General features: G+C 47.7%; 1 protein-coding gene across 1 annotated transcript in view; it reads left to right on the top strand.

Moving 5' to 3' along the window:
* LOC119394661 (uncharacterized) overlaps positions 1-15,559 on the top strand; it is a 60,689-nt gene that overhangs the window by 40,392 nt on the left and 4,738 nt on the right. Inside the window, 5 exon segments of the mRNA XM_049415937.1 lie at positions 348-546; positions 12,569-12,684; positions 13,491-13,636; positions 13,638-13,778; positions 14,610-14,829. Coding sequence (XP_049271894.1) covers positions 348-546; positions 12,569-12,684; positions 13,491-13,636; positions 13,638-13,778; positions 14,610-14,829 — 822 coding nt within the window.

The following is a 15,559-nucleotide window of genomic DNA, read 5'->3' as shown; positions in this document are numbered from 1 at the left end:
CGAAAGGCGGTTGTCCTTGAGCGCAGCGCCGCCGCCTCTCTCTCGCTAGCGCCGCCGGAGGCTGATTTCCCCGGTGGGTCGCCATTCTGCTGCTACCAGCCCCCCACGGGTGAGTGGACTCACTGTGTTCTTTCTCGGGGCAGCCTTAAGCCGGGTCCGACCGACCGCTCAGCTTGCCGCTTCGCGAGATTGCACTGAGCGCGCTCTGACCCCTTCACCCCCATTACCCTCTCCCCTCTGTTTCATCTGGGTTGACCTCTCGGAGCGTACGACGCACCGGTCACATTATAACGCCTACGCATCGAGAACACCATTTCACGCGCCTGCGCTTCGGGTCTTACTCTGAGTGATCCTCCGTGAATCTCACGTGGTCTACAACCACTGGAGGAGTTTAGCGCCCCCCTACAAGAAACCCGGGCAGCTTTTGTCGGCTGTGGTCAGAACGAGTTTGGTTTGCGCCTTCCTGGACCGACCGGCTGGTTTTAGGCGCCGAAACGGCCCTTGTGTGTGGCAGTGGTGCTTGTTTTCGACTTCGACGCGACAAAGGTAAAGAAAATTTTTTGGCACTACAGAGCCCGCGTTATTTGAATGTGCGGCCGCACCGCGCGCGATGTTTTGGGTCTGGAAGTTTAACTTTACTATACACTGAAGGCAGACCGTATACCCGGTCCTGTCTTTTTGCTTGCATGGCTTGCATGCCAGTCCGGCATCCGCGGTCATCGACTTCGGGGGGAAAACTAGTATACTCGGCGGAACGCTTGTTTACTTTTCCTTCGTAGAAACCACGTATAGCTTCGAACGCCTTTGACCGGGTTAACTTGCTTTAACACTCGGGTATTCATGTACTGCAGGTGACTAATCCAGGACATGTATGCGAGAGAACAGCACCGCGAGTTTAAGTTCGCGTATATTAAAATGGACGCAGTGAGCCATGTGTCGACATTATCGTAACTTGACCCGAGTCTCTACAGATATCAGAATAATTCGGTTTACACACAAATCTCAATATATCTCTTCGTTCCCGATTTGCGATAACTGCACTAGTTCTTTCGCACATTGTTTCGATTATCCTGTATTGTTGCCAGCTGTTTCCGAAAAAAAATTTAACACGAATTGTGACGTTCGAAGTAGCGAGAACACAGCTTTTCACAAATGTGGATTGAAACTGGCGCGCACTGCCCTTACAAAAATGTATGTAGACAGTCTATAGACTGTCTAAATCCATTTTTGTAATGTTGACGTCATAATCCATTCTATCTTTTCCTCCTTTCTAAGGGGATTTATTCTGACGTGTCTTTTATCTTTGTATTCATTTCGTACGTGCAGAGATAGCAAAATTCGTTTTTTAAACACATTGAGGACTGGTTCACTTATACGGCTGGGAAGTTTTCCACCTGAGATTACGTTCATTCTGTACTCTTGGATGTCGAAAGACGTCACAGATCCCATAAACTTTCTTCATTGAATGAGAGCTGCCACTGTGACATTCGTGTAGATTGATTCTCAACATCCGTCGGTGTCGTCAGTGATGTCGACACGCGCATAACGTTCGACATGGGAAAGGTTCGCTTCTCTGATTACCGCTACTTCGATGATTACTTGGGCGTTCCGGTAGGTAACATTTCTCGCTTTCGTCGTTTTAGCAACGTCGATTTCGTAAGTGTTACACATATTGCAAAGGATTCGGTCGCGCGTTCGATCATTTCCTTACGTGAAATAGACGAACCTTCTATTACAACCGTGCATGACGGATACATTTAGAAAAAAACAAGCATTCATCAATAAGGCCAACCGGAGCCGCCTCCCCACTGTTCATAAGCAACCCTTGCCGTTCGGTTAAGTAATAGCGCAGGTCGTTCCAGGGCCGGTGGGCGAACGTAGACGATTGCGTGCCTTCAAGGAAGCAATGATAAACTATGTTGCTGGCTTCGGCGTCCCTCTCCGACGAGAACTAAGTGCGCCCGCAGAGACGAGGCGTGCGCACCACTTGCGAAACGCCGATGTCTTGGCCCCCCTGGACCTCGGAAGTCAAGGACGCGAGACCACTATGGAGGCTGCGCGGGGCGCAGCATGCTCCATAACGTTTTCTAAACAACCTAAGTGAAATGAATAAAAAGAAGCCCCATACTAAGGGGAAATGCGCCTTGGCATTGTTCGTGAACGTCGTGCCGAGAGGTACAAGCGAGGCGATGACGATAGCAAGGACAACAAGAGGACGGGTGAATCACGTGGGACTTCCAAGCGGTGTGCCCGTACACAAAAGACACGTCTCGCGTCGCGTTTGTAACAAGGATCTTTGCCGAATCGTCGCGCAATGCAAAGCGTTAAGAGGGCCGACCTTGGGACACATGGCTTGGTAACGTGCGCCAGCAGTCGCGTTAAGGAATATCGATGCCCCAATGCATTTTGCTCTCTACTGTGGTATAACTAAAGTTTCGCTTTCTCTCTCGTCTGCTGTTTTCCTGTCTTGCCCCTAATTTTCTGGCAGCTTGCTCCAGGAAGGCACGACGGAAAAAAACTCGCAGGGTCTCTTATTCATTCACCTAAGATGACTCGAAGGCGAAAACCATTTTTTTTTCTTCTCTGTCGATGAACTGACCCTGCCCCGCCACCCTCCGAAACCTTTCCGCGCCAAACCTGGTTTTGCACTGCCTCCGCGATCGGCACCCCTTTGACCAAGCTACGGTGTCATGTGATCACGTTATTACGTGACGTTACGTCACGTGACGTCACAAATTCTAGAGATCTGTGACGTCATGATGTCGTCGTATGGTGACGTCACGTGATGACATTCTTTTTTGCATCACTCGTCCCCGACGCCGCGGAACGCCGACGGTCAATTTTCGCGTTTGATGAATCATCTAAGGCTTTCGCCTTCATAACAACGCAGTATAGGGCCGGGTAGGTGACTGACAGGATGTGCCTGGCAGACTACCTCCCCATATAGATGGATTGCTTGCTTACTTGCTTGCTTGTGCCTTATTTTTGGCTCCTAGCCACCACAAAATCAATAAAAGCTTTTTTCTTCTCTTTTCTTCTTCTTCTTTTCGGATATCGAGCGAAATCCTGCGAAACGCTTTCGTAATATCTTCTATTTTTATATTTTGACGTTTTAGAAGAGTGGAGGAGGAGGAATAAACTTTACTGACAATAAATAGGAGTGGGAATGGGGCAGTGACTTCAAAAATCTCTATCAGTTGCGCCCTTTGAGCCGAAATGATAAACTTTCTTGCGTTCGGTATTTCCTGCGCTGTATATATGTACAGTAACGCCCTCAATATGTCTCAGTAAACTAGTTGGCAGTCTGCGCTTTCACTTTTTCCGTGTTCGTCCTTGCACGTCGTCCTTCTTTTAGCTAATCCTGTTATAACGAAGCAACCGTCACATCTAGACGCCCTTCTCTTTCTTGCGTCCGTTTTTAAGGCGTTTATCAGTGGACCAAAGACTACCATCGTTACTTTCGGAGTCTTGCAAAAGCCTTGTCTTAATTATGATGCAAGTGTTTTGATGACTCTGAGGCCTACGGTAGTGTCTCTACGATTTCTAAAGAAAAAAAGAAGCGATGTTTTCATTTTGAAATTACCACGTCTGTCGACGATCATGCGTGAATACGGTAGGAAGGCAATAATTAGAAAATGTGTGTTATTATTATTCAAATTATTTGGATACCGGCCTTTATCATCGACAAATTAGGCAACACACGTACCTCTGCTACTGTCAAAAGGAAAACAAAGACGCACACTCCAAGTTGCGAAACGGTCAAGTGCAGTTGGCAGCGAGCCCGGAACCGGCTGGGCATTGCAGAAACTCGACGCTCTCGACTCTGTTGCTATAGGCTGCTACGTTATCATTTTTCTTCTTTTGTTCTTCCTCCTCCGACACCCGGTAAGCACATAATCAACATGTACAGGTAGTAATATTCAAGACTATACCTTGCTATTTTTTTTTTTGACGACAAAATACAGCTTGCATGTCATGTGTGTACCTGGAGGAAAAACCAGAGGGCGGCTGGACCAGACAGCCCTCCAATGCACCAGTGAAACTTTTATGCAAAATCAGTACGTTTTCCAATCAATCAATCAATCAATATAAATCGATTCTATGGCAAGCCCCATGTACAGCTGCTGGCATAAACGGGTATGCATTTCAGACTGACTCGCAAGCATGTCACTGGAAGAAATTATTATGATAAACATGCGAAATAATAATTACACAACGTTGTTTCAGTCTTGTCCAAGACTCAGGTGGAGAAATATAATGAGAGAGAGAAGGGCGGAAACGTAGGGAGGTTATAACCAGACGCACGCCCAATTCGCTACCCTGCGCTTCGTAGGGCAGCAAATGTTTCACCCTCTCCCCTCTTCCCGCCATGGCACGCCGATTCAGCCCGAAAACGGCGTTTTGGGGATGGGCGCTACAAAGAAAGAAAGAAAGAAAGAAAGAAAGAAAGAAAGAAAGAAAGAAAGAAAGAAAGAAAGAAAGAAAGAAAGAAAGAAAGAAAGAAAGAAAGAAAGAAAGAAAGAAAGAAAGAAGAAAGAAAGAAAGAAAGAAAGAAAGAAGAAAGAAAGAAAGAAAGAAAGAAAGAAAGAAAGAAAGAAAGAAAGAAAGAAAGAAAGAAAGAAAGAAAGAAAGAAAAGCAGCACGTCTGGCACGCCCACGCCAAGCTTTCCATTTCCCCGATTCGGGAAGGGCTCCTGAATTTTCACCTCACGCTTAAACAACTCCTCTGTTAAAAGCGCGCGCACTTGGAGGAGCACATCAGGTCTACAAGCGGTCGCATAAAGGCTGTCAACTTTAAGTGCACTAGCAACTCATTGATTGTCTTCAATGCCATCGAAGTACTCGGCATGTTCTCAGAATCTTTACTGCTGATTGCGGTCTCGAGTCCATTCTGTTTAGTGCTATGCAGCGCGGGTGTCCCATGGGTGTCGTAACGAGCGCAAACAAACAGTAAGTGTTCAGTGATGTATTCGGTACCACAAGAACAGAATGTAATATGGCGATTGAAAGAAACGCAAGCAGTGCGCCGTGTACATTCTTTGCTGTTTCGTATTCCTTTTCAAACGGTTGTAGCCGGGACGGTAAAAAAAAAAAGCCGATAGAGTTATCGATGATACAATTAAGACCCACTGTATCTTTTTATAGCCACCAAGGTCAGAGCGCGATGAAAACAGCGCGCCGCGCTGTTCGCGTATCTTTCAGACCCCCCCCCCCCCCTGTACGTGAGTCAGCCATTCCCATGCGAATCGAGTATGCCTTCATGAATGCAGCTCCCATCCAGAGGCTGCATAATGACGCCGCGCCGGAAACATTTGAAGGTAGCTGAAGCTTTAAAAGGATACTAAAGAGCAAAAAGATTTTTCTAGTATTAGTAGAGTACTCTTTCACGATACCAAAAAGCCACGCTTGCGGCGAGAAGACGCTTTGTAAACGAGAAAACGCGCAAAAACAAAATGTGGGTGGCGACGCCACCCTAAAGTTTCCGCACCATTCGCCGTGACGTCACACGTTTTGACGGCGCCTACTAGGGACTACGTAGTTCCTAATCGGTAAAAATAAAGTACATTGTCCTCTGAGAGGGCCATAGACTTAACATACCAAGTTTCGGGTAATTTTGTTGAGCCAATGGCTCCAAAATACGACAAATACACTTCCAAATCCATGACTTCACGCGGGGAGATTTTGGCGCGAAATTGAAAAATGAAACTTTGAACTTGATTTTCTCCTTTAAACGACATCAGAGTTCTCAGCGAACAATTTATCGATCTGAACCGATTCATTGCATCTCTTTGGTGTCCCTTAGGCTCAAATTAATGTAAAGATCACCGCCCAAACACTCTGTTAACCAGCGAAGCTGAAAAGTGCGGCCCTGGTGTTTGTTACTGGATTAATCCCCACGGTTCATTAAAGTATTTCTCACTTATAGGTCACGTCTGTCCAGAAGTCTTAATTGATGTTTGCTACCCCTTTGTTGCCATCTTCATTTTTAGTGAACCGGTGGTGAGTAGTCAGATTTGCCCAATTTCTGTTGCACACACGCGCTAGGACTTTTTGCGCACATAGGACAAACGGAGTTCGGTTTCACCTATATAGCCACATACAGCGTCGCTCTAAAATAATATAGGAATTAAGTAGGCCAGGGTGTCATCGTGAAGGCGATGGTACTCCGTCTTTTTAATCTCTGACAGATCCACTAGTCTTTCCGGCAGATACATTCTCTATTTCGTTCACTCCCGATAGGAGCGAGCTCGTGAAAACGTTGGGGACGCTATCGTAGGTACAGCTGCGTTAGTTTTTTTTTTGTTGTTTTTTATATCAAAGTTAGACCGTTCTTATTAGGGGAAATTCTCGTGATCGGCTCTCGTAGCGACTTCCTGTCAAACACCTGCGGCACTGCTTAGGCAACCGCTGGCGCACACTCGAAAAATTATGTAAGTATCCCGACAATTATACAGCTTCGAACGCTCGAAAAACGTCAATGCGTCCTGAAAAGGTTTCATTAGGGGACCATTCTATGCTGTCGACCTTATTCGCATGAGAAGCCAAGTACCGAGGAACACCGTCTGACAGCACAGCTGTATATGATTAGGCGAAACTGAAATTCGTCCGTGCTATGTGCGAAAGACTCCTAGAGTGTGTGTGCCACAGGAATTGGGCAAGCACCACAGAGGCGCAGCCAGAATTTTTTTCCGGGGGAGGGGGGGGGAGGAGGAGTTCAACCACCCGTTATGTATGTTCGTGCGAGCGTTTGTATGTTTTTTTTTTAACGGTTGGTGTTTAACGTCCCAAAATCACGATATGTTTATGAGGGACGCCGTAGTGGAGGGCACCGGAAATTTCTTTCAACCACCTGGGGTTCTTGAATCTGCACCTAAATCTAAGTACACGGGCCTCAAGCATTCTAGCCTCCATCGAAAACGCGGCCGCCGCGGCCGGGATTCGGTCCCGCGACCTTTGGGTCAGCACTCGAGTGCCATAACCACTAGACCACCACGGCGGGTGTGTTTGTATATGTGCGTGTATATATACACATGCAAATTTTTTAAAAATTGGGTGGGAGAGGGGGCTGAACCCCCCCCCCCTTTGGCTACGCCAATGAAGCCCCACTACTCACCACTGGTCCATCTAGAGATGTCGTCGTCCGCGGGCAAAAACGTATGTGCCACCGAAATTGGGCAAATCCCACTACTTACCACTGATACATTAAAAATTAAGAAAGGAAGACACTGGCGGCAAGCACCGGTTAATATTTCTGAACAGACGTAACCAATCATTGAGCAAGACTAATTAACCGTCGGGATTAACGCAGAAACACCGGGGCCGCGCGTTTCAGCTTCGCTGGTGAACCATTTGTACGTAGTGCTTGGATCAGGCCCGCAGCCAGGGCGAGTGGGGTGGGGGGTGGGGGGGCGGGGGGGGCGGGGGGGGGCTAGCCCCCCCTCCCCCCAAAATTTTGGTGAAGTCGGTGTTTTTACCACAAAAATAATGAAAATAGGTATTTTCTCAAGCAGTCAAGGCTTTCAGCAAGTGCCCCCCCCCCCTCGAACCCCCTCGAAAAAAATTCCTGGCTACGGGCCTGGCTTGGATGGTGATTTCAACAAATACTGCGCGTAATTTTGTGAAACAGTGTCAAGAAGGAATCATCTTTGGTAAACTTGGCTACTTACTTTGTTATGTTTAACTCTAGCACGTCACTATATCACTCACGCTACACCGACCCGTTCGAGACAACTTGTATCGCATCGTAGGCAAAATGGCGAGGATGACAAAACGAGTCTTTATCGTTGTCAGGGCTGGTTCTGTTTACCAAAACAATCAACAGAGTGAGTGCGTGTGCGCAGGCACGTAGGCAAGGGGGGGGGGGGGCGGCCCCCCCCCACCCCCCCCGAAATTTCTCCAGCCTTTTATATTCTCGGGCAACTTTTTTTTCTTTTTGCCATGAAACAACCTTCTTTCGAATAATTAGGCCTTGGCCCCCCCCCCCCCCCCCCCGAAAAAATATTCTGGCTACGTGCCTGCGTGAGCGAACTCGCAGTACACCTCCGTGAAAAGAGTTCGTCCGTTAATATTTACCACAACAGGTATGTGTTTACGTAATCTGAGAGGCCCGTGCATAAACGTAACCTCGTCAACGCGTGGTTCGAGTCACGCCGTCATATGTAAACAAAGCTGCCGATACCCCGATGCATTGCACTGCACGCTTGATAGCCTCTTTGGTGGATGAAGCGCATCGAGGATTTTGGCCTCACAACGGAGCACAGCGTTCCCCATGAGTAAACACCGAATATGGATCACTTGATGACGAAGCTCGAAATGCGCTGCGCAGTCATGCGGGAAGAAGGACTGATACTGTCATCCAGTATATCCTAACTTTCTGTCTCACCCTCGCGCGCTTGCCTTCTCTTGGAATCACAATCAGTGACTCTTAATGACCAGCGTCTATCTTGTCTTCGCGCTACATGCCCGGCCCATGCCCATTTCTTCTTCTTGATTTCGACTAAGATCTCCTTAACACCCGTTTGTTCCCGTACCCACTCTGCTCCCTCATTGTCCCTTAAGATTACACCTATCATTTTTCTTTGCATGGCTCGCTGCGTCGCCAAATTACCGCCCCATAGGTAAGCACCGGTGAGATACAGCTCTTATATACCTTTCTCTCGAGGGATACTGAGAGATTCCGTATTAATAGACCCAGTCTTAAAACAAGTAATCCTTACGGCAATGCAGGGTTATCTCGAAGGAAGACGCACAGTAAGGGCTATTACTGCTCAATCAATATAGCGCGAAGCTGGTTCTGGCGGTACTCGCAGAACGTGGCGATCAGTTTGTGCCGCCCGAGCTGAACGTTACATACGCAATTTCATGGCTGTTCAAGTTATCACTCAAGTTATGCTTTGCGAATTCGCGAAAGTTCCAAAATGTAAGCCCGACTGCTTTAGACGATTTGCTTATTCCGGAATCTTTCGGTCAGACTCCAGTATTTCTTTGAACCATTCGCGGTTTGCGAAATATGCTCTCGGGTGCTGACGTGGTCTCCGCGCAATCAGCCACACGGTAAGTTACCGCAATTCAACCACGCATTTTTTTTTTACTTACGTAATCACCGTGAAGCAGCTGCGAAAACGATTATATGCGCATTTCACGGGTTTTATGTGTACAAGTGTTACTGCATGGCATAGGCGTTCCTCGTGTGCCTCACCGCGAACGACCTTGCGTGGAACGGGGGTGTTCATCGTTCAGCGTCGAGCAACGGTGCGGTTATTCGTCAGTGCGTCATCTCGATGAAGTACTGTGGGTAGCGACCTTTCGTCTGTGCCTTCGTCATACGTCGTCATAAGCGTAGCAGATCCGCATACGCTAAAGTGAACAGACTCCGAGACGCTTGTAAGCGCAGCGTAACGCTCCAAGATTTCAACCGTATGACGGTTTAGGAATTCGTTTGAAGGATTCCAAAGGCTCTCCAAGCTGTCTGCAACGAAGACGCTCGCGTCGGCTGTTTTGATGAGAACGTCAATGACAAAAGATAAACTGCGTCGTGCCCTTTAAAAAAAAAAGAAAGAATAGAGTATGTGTGACTCTTAGTAATAATATCTAGGGTTGAACGTCGCAAAACCACGATATGATTATCAGGGACGCCGTAGTGGAGGGCTCCGGAAATTTCGACCACCTAGGGTTCTTTAACGGGCACCTAAATCTAGTACATGGGCCTCAAACATTTTCGCCTCCATCGAAAATGCAGCCGCCGCGGCCGGGATTCCATCCCACGACCTTCGGCTCAGCAGTCGAGCGCCATAACCACTAGACCACCGTGGCGGGGCTACACATGTGTGACTCTTCGGTGGCTCCTGACTGGCCACGTATATGACTATCTTTAAAGAGACACGTTAATGTTTTTTTTTGTGTGTGTGTGTGTGTGTGTGTCCCACGACTCTCCGCTGAGGATATAATGATCTCCAAAGAGAGTTTACATGGATATGTAAAGAGAATCTTATAGGTGCCAAGTCAGGACTTACAAAAAAAGAGTCAAAAGACTCCTTTTTTTTTTTCTTAGAGCGTGGCATATTGTGCAGTGCACCGAGCTTCAGCGTACACGGAAATTGTACACTCCTGCGTTCACCATATTATCCAGCATAAACGGATGAAATAACGGAACCAGCAGTGGTTTCTCATCAATCTGACGTCCGAAGCAACAGCGAGGATCTTGCATTCCTTATTAGCGAGTACAATGAGCGCAGTGCTAAATTCGTGCGAGTTGGCTGTCGACATGGCCAGTGGAGAACACAAGGGGGAGTAAAGAGAGAGAATCTTTTTTTTTCTTTTTTTTTTTTTTTGAAAAGCAGCTCGCTCTCTTTCTCTCTCTCTCTCGTGTGCGATCGCTGTTGTGCGGTGCTCATCCACGGCATTATTTCCCTCGTAGAGCTGCCGTGGCAGAGTATTTTAAGCAACAAGTACGTGCACTCTTTGCAAAGGCACGATGGCGTTCAGGCACAGGTCAAGAGCGTCTCGGTTACGGCCCCGACCTCTGTTGCGCGCTTCTCCCAAGGAGGCCGTGTTCCGACCTAAATGCTGCGAGAGCAGCAGAAATAGCAACGGTAAGCGGTGATTAGTGGCAAACGCGAAGCCGCGGGAAACCTCGTTGTTGCGTCGTCGGGCGCGATTGCGGCTCCAGTTATACGTCGTTCGCAGGCTACGTAATATAGACAAATTTAGCTTCTGCGGCCGTTGTCAAATGGAAAACAAGTAAACAGGAAGCTTCGTGTTACGAAAATTCACACGCTCACTTATGCAATTGCCTAAGACGACTGGAAGGCGAAAGCAATCTTCTTTTTCTTCTCCGTTGATTGTATTGATTTGTGTTGATTGTATTGATTCGCAATAACTTTAACTGCCGTTGTGACAAATATGGGAGCACACCAAGCATTATTTAAAACTTCCCTGAATTTACGAGCCACATGCACAAGCTGATCACGATTAGAAGGGGGGACTCCGTAAGAATTCCGTCTCCGCGGGTACCTTTAATGTTCACCTAAATTCAAGTACATCGGTATTCTTTCTTACATCATTATTTGTTTACTTTGCGCTTCGTCCCCCTTCGCACCGGCCGAGTATCGTTCCGTCTAGGAACCTTGACGATGGGATCTCATCGCGTGCGACGATTTGACCGGATATCCTTCATTGTTTTCACATTACACTTAAATTTCTGTGTATTTCAATATATGTTACATGGTGCTGATTATAGTGCATTTTGTATTTATCGCTGAGGAACAGCTTTGTTTGCATCTTTATCTTTGTCCAATTGCTTTCGTATTCCTCGTTTATTTATTTTTTGTATATATGTTGTATATTCTATACGTTGTCTTGCTGTACCTGCCCGAGGTGCCTCACGAAGAGTGGGCCAAGTCAGGAGACACATCTCTCCTTTTGCCCCCTTCGTGGGCATTTTGTGAAAATGCCCAAATAAAATGAAATGAATGAAATGAAATGAAACGCATGTAAAAAATATCTGTCGCCAACAAAATGACTGGCGCTTACACGCGAGTATGACACAACGCTCACCCTCAATCAAGCTTAAAGCACAGGGACACGCGTAAAGAACGTGAGAGAATCCATACCCGTGAACAGACGGTAAACCATCAAATGACATTGGGTACCCTCGTAGAATTCCATAAGCGTAAATCTGTTAACAGTATACAGCCAGCAGATTCAGCTATCTGCTGGCTCTATCTTCTGTCTTTGGCTCGATCTTCTATCAACTGTCTTCAACCATCTTTGATTTGCGAGATTTGTTAGATACGTCGGTTTTTGCGAGATACGTGAGAAGGCTGAAATCACATTGAACACCGTGATAGTGCTATATAGTTTAGTCAACCTTGCATACGCAGGCGAGAAAAAAGTTTTTTTAAAGAAAGAACTACAGTCAGCGTCAAATGCTTGAGGACCACGAGACACAAGAAAAAGCTGAACATTCCCGCTGCTTCGGCAAGTAGCCTTGAAATTAGATTTCCGACGTGTTCTAAAATTCTTTAACAACATTTACTGTGCAGTTCGACCGAATACAGTCACAAATTGCTGAGACATTCAATTTTCTCAGACCTAGTGGCCTCTAAACTTTTGACGCCGACTGTATACACAGTTAAGGAAACAAACCTAAACGGATTGAATACTCCGTTTTTCAAAATAAACTATCTCGCTAAGCGTCACCCGTCCACATGGCCTGACGCTTACGGTGTATCGGTTGTAATTCCCAAGCGTCGTCACGGTCCAATGCGCGCGAGCCATTTCTTATCGAGGAAGTATTGCAATGGTTAATGCCTCTGATGCATGCATTTCTGAGTCTATGGTTAACGTGCTCTACGAGTAAACCACTCAATTATTGGGCCTTTTTAAATTGCCACGGCACGTGTACGAATGTTCCTGCCGTGTACGAACGCTCTGGGGGCGCCGCAATTCTTGGTAGTGCAGAGTCTCGTTGCTCGGTTTCTCGAGCAGTTTCTCCGGCGGAAACCTCGCCGCACGCACGCGCGTGCAAGCGGACCTGACGCAGCAGCGGCATCTTCCTTACTCGCAGCAGCAGCGGCGGTGGCACCATGTGGCTCTGCGTGCTTCTCTCGCTAGGCCTGCTGGCCCCAGCGCTGGCAGCGAATGACGAGGCTACCACGGAGGAAACTCCAGAGAAGAGGCTACGTACGTATCTTTGGCACATTTTATTTGTTCTCGAGGAACGTGCTTTTTTTTCGGACACTCACGCAAGAAGCAGTGCAGTGCTGAACGCGATGACGTGTAGTGAGGACTGTTCGTTGAAAGTGTATGTATACTTATTAGTTACATTTGCAGAGGCTGCGACCAGCAAAAAAAAAAAAAAAAAGAGTGAAACTACCTTAAGTGAGTAAGGAACTTGCTTACACGATGATTAGTCTTGAAAACGCTAGTCAATCAACTGATAGGAGTGTGTATACTTCGACGGAGTAAAAACAGTCTGTGCCTTGTACGCTTGCTTTGAATTCACAGTGGTGACTGACAATGTTTTCTTGACACCATTGCTTGAGCTTTCGTAAGGCTTCCTAAGCTTTCGTTTGGTTCCTACAAAGTAGGAAGTTTGGATGTGCAGGATGTGTGCAACCGATGTCAGCAAAAGCGCGTTTTCTTTGAACTGAGCGGACGGATGTTTAGACGCTGCTCTGTCGTCGTGGTGACAGGCGTCCATCTGTACCTCCTCACTACAAGAGCGGCGCCAGGGCATTTTTAGGGGGCGGGGGGAGGGGTAAAGGGGGAGGCGAATCATTTGGGGGGTAGGGGGTGGACAGCGCCCCCGTGCTTTCTCTCCCTTGGCACCGCCACTGCCTCGTTAGAACGTCCCTTACTCATTATCAAGCACAGAACTCAAGTACCGTCTCATAAGCCCACTATCTATCACTGTATAATGCAACAGTATACTGTCGCATTCCGCAACTTCCCGGTGTTCCAGACACGCGCCTGATCGTTCATTGCAGTGGTGTTCCCGCCTAACGAGCTGCCGTCTCCTGGCGGCTACTGCCAGTCACCGCTGGGCGTGACGGGCCGCTGCATACCGTACCAGGAGTGTCGCTTCCTGTTCGACGACGAGTTCCTGGCGCGCCGGTCGCTGTGCGGCTTCAGTCCGGCGACAGTCGCTCGTGTGCTGCCCTCAGAATGGCGGCGGCGGAGGTGGAGGATTCGGCGGAGGCTTCGGCGGCGGCTTCGGAGGAAACGGATTCGGAAACGGATTTGGAAACGGATTCGGCAACTTCTTCCCGCAGCAGGTATACACCTCCACAGGAAACGCACGCGATTCCTCCTATCTCACACGGTCTTTCGTTCATTCATTGAGTCATTAATTCACTCGCTCGCCACGTTTGGCTGAATTCAACCATTGAAATAATATAAACGCGGAGAAGACAAAAGCTGTAGATTGAGTACCCGCCACCATATATTACACTAGACACACCGGGGGTCATAATTGTGTATGTGCATACAAGTCGTATGTGCATACAAGTTTAAGACTGAATATATGTACAGAAAAAATAACAATACCGAATTCAAAGGCCTTAGAAATACAGTCTGTGCAGTCATTACGTGTACCTTTTTCTTAATCTGAGGATAGTGTGGATCAGAAGCCAGTTCTACTTTGTACAGTACGCACGGATTGAAACGCGAAAATTAGGGCTAATTAATCGTTTCCAGTGTCTACAGTTCGTGTCATGTTGGCGTAATTCCGACTCACACTCTTACACGAGAGCCAACACTACCTGTAGTGGCCAGATTTGCAGCGACAGGACGGGGTTATCACGAGCAATCGCTCATAGCAGTCGTTATACTTAAAAAAAAAAGAAAACGATGTCGCGTTTCAATCCGTGAGTACAGTACATATAGTGTTTTATCTGCTTACAGCAAGCAGACATAGCTTAACCGATCATGTCGCGATGGCGTAAATGTAGCTACTTAAGTTTGCGTAAGTGGCTTTTTCTACAACTTCTGATTGAGAAAGCATCATGTGAAAAAGCGTGTGCTTATGCGGCTGCTGTGTACTTTTATTTTACGGCTTTCCTTAAAACACTGCGCGCACCCGACTGTGACAAGTGTACGGCACGCAGATACCGCACGTACCACAACATACGTTCCCGGGCCTGAATCGGCCGCTGCAGCCCAGTCCGCCGCCCGTCTTTCCTGGAGGTGGAGGTGGCCGGCCAGGAGGTGGAGGTGGCCGGCCAGGAGGTGGAAGTAGACGGCCAGGAGGAGGTCGTCCACATTTCCCCGGCCAACGGCAGCCCCCCGCAGAGCGACCGCCGCAGCAGAATCTATGGGGCACGCATGGTGCGTATCCCGTGCTCTGTAGTCCTAGTAGTAGAGAGTTTTAGCATGCCCGCGTAGCGTGAGACCGTTTACGGAATACCGAAACACTGAGCCGAGGTACACGTGTGGATTGGATTGGAATTGTGGCCTCACCCTTTGTAGCGGGCCGGTATCAGCATACGCCCTGGCCTTGATATAAGTGCGTGTTTTTTTCTTTATCTACAAGATACCGTGCGGGGGATGCGACTTGTCGTACATCGGCGAGAGCGGGAATTTCAAACGGCGTTTGAAACAGCATCAAAATGACGTCGCCAAGGGCCGCACAACTGCGAACGCCATGGCGGAACATCACAATCAAACTGGCCATGACATAGACTGGGACGCAGCAGCTATCATCACAGTGGAAAAACATTTATATTTCCGTCTGCTTTTACATTCAATCAACTAACAGCACGATAAACAGGACAAAGGGCAGTCTGCCAGAGATATACACCCGCACGCTGCGCCACCAGAGCCATAAATAGCCGCATGACAACGCTGACTTACGATCAAGGGACCCGTACGGGGCCCGAAACATCAATGTGTTGTTCATTTTTACCTTGGCGAGTGCACGTTTTCTGTACAAGTATGTTCCCTCGTCGCCAGACGAGTTTTCGTCAAACGCTTGATTATATTGGCCTTTATTAAGGACATAAAATACAAGCACGCGCGCAGAAGCAGCCCCACACACTTTCTAACTAACGCTGCCAAT

The sequence above is a fragment of the Rhipicephalus sanguineus genome, chromosome 5, assembly GCF_013339695.2.
Source record: "Rhipicephalus sanguineus isolate Rsan-2018 chromosome 5, BIME_Rsan_1.4, whole genome shotgun sequence".
Classification (NCBI taxonomy): Eukaryota; Metazoa; Arthropoda; class Arachnida; order Ixodida; family Ixodidae; genus Rhipicephalus; species Rhipicephalus sanguineus.
The sequence above is the reverse complement of the archived record's forward strand: the minus strand, read 5'-3'. Positions and strand labels throughout refer to the sequence as shown.